General features: G+C 31.7%; 1 protein-coding gene across 3 annotated transcripts; it reads left to right on the forward strand.

The window, feature by feature from the left end:
• Positions 1-1422: 1422 nt before the first annotated feature.
• On the forward strand, positions 1423-4076 carry LOC105138642 (BTB/POZ and MATH domain-containing protein 2-like). Of its 3 annotated transcripts, XM_011044793.1 has the most exons (7): positions 1423-1703; positions 1798-1939; positions 2556-2725; positions 2806-3085; positions 3184-3350; positions 3533-3606; positions 3674-3846. In XM_011044793.1, the coding sequence occupies exons 1-6, from the start codon at positions 1631-1633 to the stop codon at positions 3568-3570; spliced, it is 870 nt and encodes a 289-aa protein (XP_011043095.1). In that variant the 5' UTR covers positions 1423-1630; the 3' UTR covers positions 3571-3606; positions 3674-3846. The 3 variants fall into 3 exon arrangements, with proteins under 3 accessions (XP_011043095.1, XP_011043094.1, XP_011043092.1); XM_011044792.1 differs by having other exon boundaries at positions 3533-3846; XM_011044790.1 differs by lacking the exons at positions 3533-3606; positions 3674-3846 and adding an exon at positions 3894-4076 and having other exon boundaries at positions 1424-1703.
• The last annotated feature ends 4375 nt before the right edge of the window (positions 4077-8451 follow it).

An 8451-nucleotide genomic window follows, 5' to 3' on the forward strand; every position in this document is an offset into this window, starting at 1 on the left:
ATAAAAAACGTTTTCCAGCATTAGATTAATCTTATGTTTTTTTAATAAATTTATATTAAAATTATTATATTGTTATTTTTTAAAAATTAATGTTAAAAAAGTTATTAACACCAGTTTTGATGATAATAGGAGACAAAGATCTTGAGTTCTCAATTAAAATGTTGCATGTCAATAAATGTTAAAAAGAATTTTGAAAAAAAAAATTACTGTTGATATCTTGAGTTTATAATAATAAAAAATTTCTTGCTGATGATAACGACGTTTAATTTTATTTTTTAATGTTTAAAACTTCTTAATTTAACAATATTTAAAAAGAATTCAACGCCAATCAATAATCTAATATTTAACTATACATCAAAAACCAAAATTTGTTTTTTTTTTATTATTATGACAGTATTTTAAATAGAAATTATGTTTGAAAAAAATATAAAAACCTTTTTATTTTAAATAATGAATATGATATGAATTATATTTAATAAAATAAACTATCAAGTAAATCTTAGCTAAACCAAAATCTTTATAACATAGTTTTAGATTCGGTATAATAGTCCGCCAGTCTAAAATTCAGGTTTAAAGTTTTAATTATATTATTAGAATTAATTTTTTTAAATTAAAATGATATTGTTTTAGTTTAAAAAAATTAATAAATTATAACTAAATTTTTAATAAGTTCTTGTAGAGTCATTAAATTAACTCATCATATCAATAAGAAGACATTGAATTTTTTTTTTCTCTATTGTTTTTCAACTAGCATATATTCAACCCCGAGTTTATTTATTAGATGGGATCGAATTTTAAAATTATCATATAACAATAAGATAGAGGGAAAAGTGGGGGCGGAGCCCTAAAAATTTTAAATTTTTATAAGGTTGCATGTTAGTCTCTAAATAATAATAAAATAAAATAAAGCTCAATTTACAAAATTTGTGCTGAACGGACAAGCAATGCATGAGTATTAGTTAACTTTATTTCATATTTCCATGAGTTAGGCTCATAATGATTCAATTGCATCTCAATCTCCTCTCCGATCATTTTCAAACCCATGTCCAATTTATAAAAAAAAAAAGGAAAAAAGGAAAAAAAATTGAAAGGATATGTTACATATCATAAGCATTTGTTTTTTTTTTTTTTAGATTAACGTGGGTGTCCGGGCCAGCTTGCGCGCACCACGACTAATCCCACGGGCCCTGAAGTTAACGATCATGTAAGCCTCCAGTGGTCATCATATGAGCAACCAAGGATTCGAACCTGAGACCACAGAGGGAGCAAACCCTTTAGTTCCAAGTCTTTACCACTTGGCCACCTAGATGGTTAAGCATTTGTTTTATGTTGTTTTGTGATGGATGATAATTTAAAATAAAAAAATATTTTCAAAAAATATTTTTAAAAAGTAAAAACAAATGTGCTCTTGCTCCAGCCAAAGAAATTGGATTTGAGACGTGGTACAGTAGTTTTTTGTTGGTGACAGCTCCATATCCTATTCCTCCATTCACAAAAAGTACCTTGAATTGCTTTAAACATGGAAAGCAGTGAGGCATCCGGCCCCCCAAATCCTTTTTTTTTTTCTTTTTTTTTCAATAAATGAGAATTCGAGGTGTTTATAAACGGGACACTCAACCTCTGTCTTTCTATGCCGGGACGTGAAATGATGAAAAAGGAACTTAAGGAAGAAGAAAAAGGAGCCATGGCGAAGGTCGCTCTTGGTAGGTTACGATAACCATCTTGAACAAGTTTGTTGTTTCTTGATTTTTTTCGTTAAGTGCACGATTTCTTGTGCCATATTCATGGCTTATACAGATACTGTAAGGGAAGAGAGACATGTAGCACCAGCCCACTACTCCATGAAAATTGATTCCTTCTCGTTGCTTTCCGATATGGTTGCTAATTCTTACCTGGAACAATATGAATCTCGTGAATTTGAAGCCAGCGGCTACAAGTGGTGAGTTACAACGTATTAACTTTTGTTTTTCTTTTTATAAGGTGGAGTGGTACTGTAATTTTCAAGAAAAAGACTCCATCTATGTATCAAAGTGTGAGACTTAGCCCCCCAAGGGGTAAACCCCAACTGCTGACACATGGGATTTCCTCTTAGAGGTCTCGGCTTAAAACCTAGTAAGGAAAAAGGGTGGGGGGGTTTAGGATGCAGGAGAGCTATTCCATGATTGGTGTTTCATGGAGCATTAAACAGAAAACAAAATAGTGTGAGCACAGCGTGCTAACTAGTCTAGCTGGTAATGTCACATGATGTTGTACAAAGTGATTTGCAATTGAGTGTCGTTCATACACCTAAAATGAAAGCTGGGATTTAGGGAAGGAGAGGGTATCTCCAGTAATGTAGTTTATTAAGACTTTTAGGTCTCCTAATGTGTTGTCAGGGTGTGCCTCATCATAAAACCATGATAATTTTGTGAAGCCAGGATTCTCATATAATTGCAGCCATCTTTGATATGGATAGCCTTCCCCGAGATTCATATAAATGTAGTCAATGTGTTTGTCGCGACCAATGATGCTAGTTGTGCCTTCTCAGTCACTTATGCTTTGTTTATTGTTCGTAGGAAATTGGTTCTGTACCCTAATGGAGACAAGAGCAGGAATGGAGATGGCTACATATCTCTGTATTTGGTAATGGCAGATACCACTGGTTTCCCTCCTGGTTGGGAAATCAATGTCATCTTCAAGTTGTTTGTGTATGATCAACTTCTGGACAAATACTTGACATTTGGAGGTATGCCCTTTTTATGTATGCTGAGAATTTTCTCTAGTAGAATGTCCATTTGATTCAGGTTACTCTTTTATTGATGTTAGATGGGAGATTGAGGCGATTCTGTGCCATAAAGAATAAATGGGGGTTTCCCCAGATGCTTCCATTAAGTATTTTTAACAATGCATCAAATGGTTACTTGATTGGTGATTCCTGTGTATTTGGAGCGGAGGTTTTTGTTATCAAAAGTGAAGGTAAAGGGGAATGTTTTTCCATGATTAAGGATCCTTCAGATGGTACTTTTACTTGGGAGGTTCAATACTTCTCTGGATTGACAGAAGAATTTTATTACTCTCAAGTTTATTTGGCTGGAGGACATGAATGGTATATGCTATAAATTATAAACCTTGGACATTTTTTTTCTGGTGACAATTCAGGAACCTGAATATCTAGATTCATGTTTTGCTTCCTTCTGATTTCAGGAAGTTACAGCTCCTTCCGAATGGACATATAAAGCAAAGGGGCAAATACTTGTCTTTATTTTTGGAACTGGATTATTGCACCAAATCTCATACTGGATGGAAACTGTTTGCGGAATTCACACTGCGCATTAAGGATCAAGTCCAGAGCGAACACCATGAGGAAACCAGTGAGTTCACGTCATATTCCTTTCTTCCTATTATCCCTACCCCGCAGTCAGTCTTTACTAGAACAATTGGTTGTAGAGACTGAAATTATAGTACCTTGAACACTTGGTTGTGGAGTCTGAAATTCTTTTTCCTTCATGTTTTGGATGAGAGATAGTTATTTCCATCTGGTTCATTATATCAGCCCAAAAAAAGAAAAATCTAGCTTTTCTATACAACTAGGCATCAACAGTGCAACTGCAGGGGATTTTACTAGTAATGATACATTGGCTTGGGATAAAAAAGAGTCGTGTTTCTATGGATTGAGACTTGCAAATTGAGAGATAGATGCAAGGAGACGGGAACATTTTGTTACCACTTCCAATGAAATCACTGCCATCTCGCTCTTGGAAGGTTTCAAATCCTTTTCTTCTCAAGCACACAATTAAGTAAAAATGAAAATTGCTTTATACTTCTTGTATAATCAAGTTTGCTTATTTATTTTACTTTTTATAGGGACCAATATGTTCCTATTTCAGTCACTAATCTTCCATTTTTCTGGGCAGTTCATAAGTGGTTCAGCGCATCTGAGAATAATTGGGGTCTGGTGAGATTCATATCATTGTCTGATATCAAGAATCCATCAAACAACTTTATTGTCAATGATACATTGATTGTTGAAGTGGTGCTTAATCGTTTATCAGTTCACAAGGATCTTGCTTAAGGAGGTAACGGTGCTTTGCTATTTCGAAGAACTAAATTAATAAAATAACATTTTGAATAGCATAAATATAATTTCTTTTTATTATATGTATTTTAATTAAAAAAAATTATATTGAAGTGGGAGAAACAAGTAATTTACATTTTTTAATAAGCTGCTTTTTTTTTACATGATTATATTTAATTTGTTTATATTTTTTGTGGTTTCACTTTATTGGTTTAGGTTTTTTTCTTCATGGCCATCAAATATTGGAAGGGAAGAGAGATATGTAGGCACAGCCTCCTAACCCATGAAAATTGATTCCTTCTTGTTGCTTTCCGAAACGCTACATGTCTTGTCAACCCTAAATGCCTATTTTCATTTTTAATGGGCTAGGCTTGCTGGGCACCTGGCCTGTTCTTCCCTTTATTTTATTTTTCAATTTAAAGTTAGTTTCTGTAAATTTAATTAATTTAAAATATAATAGCTATGTTTGTATATTAAATTATTATATTAATTCAGAATATATTGTGGGTATTATTTTATTAAACACCATTTAGTTTTTATTTTGCTTTCTAATAAGATTATAACTTCTTCTTTTTATAATATTAGTCATTGCTTTTTTTATATAGCCCATCCTAATTTATTCTTTCATTATTAATTTATTCAGTGATTTTCCAGTGAGGTTCTAAAAACTAGTTTAAGAAATAAAATTATTGAATTGACTCACGTTGATATTTAATATAAAAATACATTAACATCTTAATTTTTGAAAATTAACCTGGTTTTGGCTCGATTTATTTAGTTAATCTTTTAACTTGTAAAATTCACTAAATCACATTAATTTTATTCATACACGGTTTAATTTAAAACACAAGGGAAGCAAGGAGCTGGGATGAGAGGTCTCTAAGCTGACCCGTTAGACTATGTTCAATTCACACTGTAAAAAAGTTTTTCATGATAATGTGCTGGATTGTTATTATGTTTTTTGAAACACTCACACCAGAATTATTATATTGTTATCTTGTTTAAATTAATTTTAAAAAGTATCCCTAACACAAGTATTGATAATACAAAGAAAAGTATTTTGAGTTCACAATTAAAATGCTATGTTGAATTAGATGGATTATATATACCAATAAATATTAAAAAGAATTTTGATAATTAATAGGGATATAAATTTTGAGTTGATAATAAAATATTTTGTTGTTGCTAGAAAATACGTTAACAATATTTATAAAGTTCTTTGTTATGTTTAATTTTTTTTATTTAACCCATGTTGAGAAGCTTGTCAACCAATAATTTAGTATTTAATTTTAATTTAAAAATCAAAATTTATTTTTCATAACAAGTTTTGACAATACTTTAAAAAAAATATTCAAGAAAAAATAATAAAAATCATTTTGTTTTTGTTTGAAATAATGAATATAATATGATTTAAAATTAATAAAATAAACTATAACTAAATTTTTCTTTTGGATATACAAATAAATTTTGGATTTATATTAAAAGTTATTTTTATTAAAATACACCTATGACCAGGGGCAAGGCCGGATCCATGTAGAGGGCTGATGGGGCAGATTTGTTTTTTTTAATAAAATGACCTCCTATTTTAATATTAGAAAAATGTGAAATTAATACAAATTATAAATATATCTATTTATTCATTAAATAACATATTTAAGTTTTATAAAATGACACTTTAAATCTTGGTTGTTTAGATCTCTCCATTCTTTTTCTTTTATTAATTTCAAGGGTTTTTTTAGTGAACCACCAAAAATTATTGAAGACAGGTTTTTTGTTTTGATATGACTAACCATCTAGATATATAACAACTATATGTAGCATTTCATTATTTGTTTTTCGGTCTTCCTACAATGGTTAAGTGTCAAGATAGTTTTAGCTAAAATAGCAACCACTAGATTGATTTGTGTATTCTCATACTCTACATAAGTAGCGGCGGCCTCTAAACTCATTACACCCATTTGACTTGGAAACAACACAAGGTCAAATATGCCCAAGACAATCAATCTCTCGTTTTCTAATCCTGACTTTTTTCCAATTTAATTTATAGCATCCTTCATTTCAGATCGATAGCATTCTTTTCCAAAAACTTTTCCACATTGGCGATTCTAAGCAATTTTGATAGTTCGAGGATGATCTTATAAAATTTCAAAGGGAAATAAATCCTATATAAATTGTTTAGAAACTCAATCAACATTCCATATTTCTCTATAGTGGGATATCGATCTATGCTTTTAAAAGAAAAACAATAGTAGTTTGGATCCTAAAAAATGAAATAAGACTCTCACAGCTTAGTTTAAAACTTCTACTCTTGCAAGTTCTACCAAACGCCTATATTTCCTAAAAAAATGCTTCCTTATCCACATTTTAAAAATGAGTCGTTAACTTGTTCACCTCATTCATAATGCAATTCAGGTTTTTAATTGGTGATAGCTTTATAGCATTGCTTTTGAGGTAGTCTTCTTCAGTCAATTGTAACAGTTCAAAATTTTTTCCATATTCTATGATGGAAAATTTAGTAATGGTGGCCATTTCATTCACAAGTCCTGTAATTCAAGATGCCTTAGGGTTAGACTTGTTTTGATACAAAAGATATTATAGAGCATACACTCTAAGGATAGGTTTTAGTTCTTTTACATGAGACATATGGTAGGTTTACTACTTGGTCTCTAAAAAAGGATTTCTTGATGTCCTAGTGATCGCTCTTGTAAAGGCAATATAGGGGTTCAACAAATAGTGGGATGACACATGTACCAATCACTATCAGTCTAAACGCTCAGTAAAGAGTTGGGATTTACACAAACTTAAACCTTAACTCAAGTCATAAGGCAAGCTACTGGTCCCCTACTTAACTTAAAATTTACTGTGTGTTTCCGAAAAAAAAAAAAGTGATCATGCATAACTACACCATGTATGATAGAATGTGAAGATGCATGCTAAAGCTTTTAAACAAAATATCATTCATAGTAAAAAAAAAAAAAGACACATAGCATAAGAAAAAAAAAATATCAAGCTTAGTCCTAAATTCCCTAATGGAGTCGCCATCCTATCGCACCCTCGCGAGCGGAGCGCGGCGTCGCGCCGACCATCGATTGATTTCAGGGTCTTTTAGTTTTATTATTTGTGTAAAAGGGAGTCCCCACCTAGTATTATGGTCTTTAGAAAACCTAACTGGTCTTTCAGAGATTTTAAGGCAAGGGACTGGTTGCGTAAAGGGAAGGTGTTAGCACCCCTAGTACGCCCTACCTAAGATAAGCTGCTTGATGTTTGGTTTGTCTTATAATTGCAATGGTGTTGGTGTTTTCTAACCCCATTAGTTTTTCTCGGTTTAATTCTAACTAAATTTATTAATAAAGAAATCCAAGGAGATTTAATGTGCTTTAAAAGCTCATTTTTCCCTTGCTATTTCAAGAGTTTGCGACTCGTAAATCACAAGGAGGAGGGACAAAAATTTAGAAATCTAGGTGCTTTAAACGCCTATTTTTGCCTTAGTGTTTTGTACTCTCATGGCTCGTAAACCGTGAAAAAAAAAATTGAAATGTCCTCGATTATAATCAAGGCTTCTTTCAAGGATGTGTGCGGATTTATTATTCCTAGAAAATTATCTTGGATATTTACCACTCCGGGTTTCTTTATCCAAATATTAACAGTGAATAATAACAAATTATTCCCAATAATATTTTGGATGTTCATCCTTTAAGGATTTCTTCATCCAAACATTAGTGGTAAATAATAGATAAATTCTCCCCAAAATAAGATTTTTATATTTTTTGGAATATTGGCCAACACCCTTTGGAATTTTACAAACATGTTGTAAAATCCAGAAATGCAAGAAAACAATTTTCGTTGTGTTTAAGAAATCCATGCGAAAACACATTTTTCAAAAAATAAATATGCTAGAAAATCATCAATCTCTCTTTCTTTCTTTTTTAGGAGAAAAAAAAAAGGATGAAACCAGTAGATCCGGCTGGCAAGTGACCCGGCTAAAAAAAAAAAAACTCAGCTACTGTTCAAGTGAATTATAATTCAGTTGAACAATAAACACAAAAGGCATGCACAGTAGCTATGTAATTAAATTAATGCAAAGTGAAAAGAATGCATGGAAACTTGGCGCTAAAACGGGCAAAGGCGTTGAGACGACTGGACGCTGCTTATGAAGGAAGATCCGACCTATTACTCTTGCTTATTATTTCTCAAAGTGGCTGAGGAATTGCAACTGGTGATTACCACACCCCTGCTGGTTCTTGTTCCCAGTGTAGAGAAGAAAACACAGCTACTGTTGGTGATAGCTGTTGCAGAAAAAAAATGTAGTTCTCCAATTTCTTCCTACTAATTTTATCTTCAATCAGCTTTTTTATTTTAGCACCTTTTCTATTTGGTCCTTGGTCCAAAAAAGAGCT

This window comes from Populus euphratica, unplaced genomic scaffold (assembly GCF_000495115.2).
Source record: "Populus euphratica unplaced genomic scaffold, PopEup_1.0 scaffold80.1, whole genome shotgun sequence".
Taxonomy (NCBI): Eukaryota; Viridiplantae; Streptophyta; class Magnoliopsida; order Malpighiales; family Salicaceae; genus Populus; species Populus euphratica.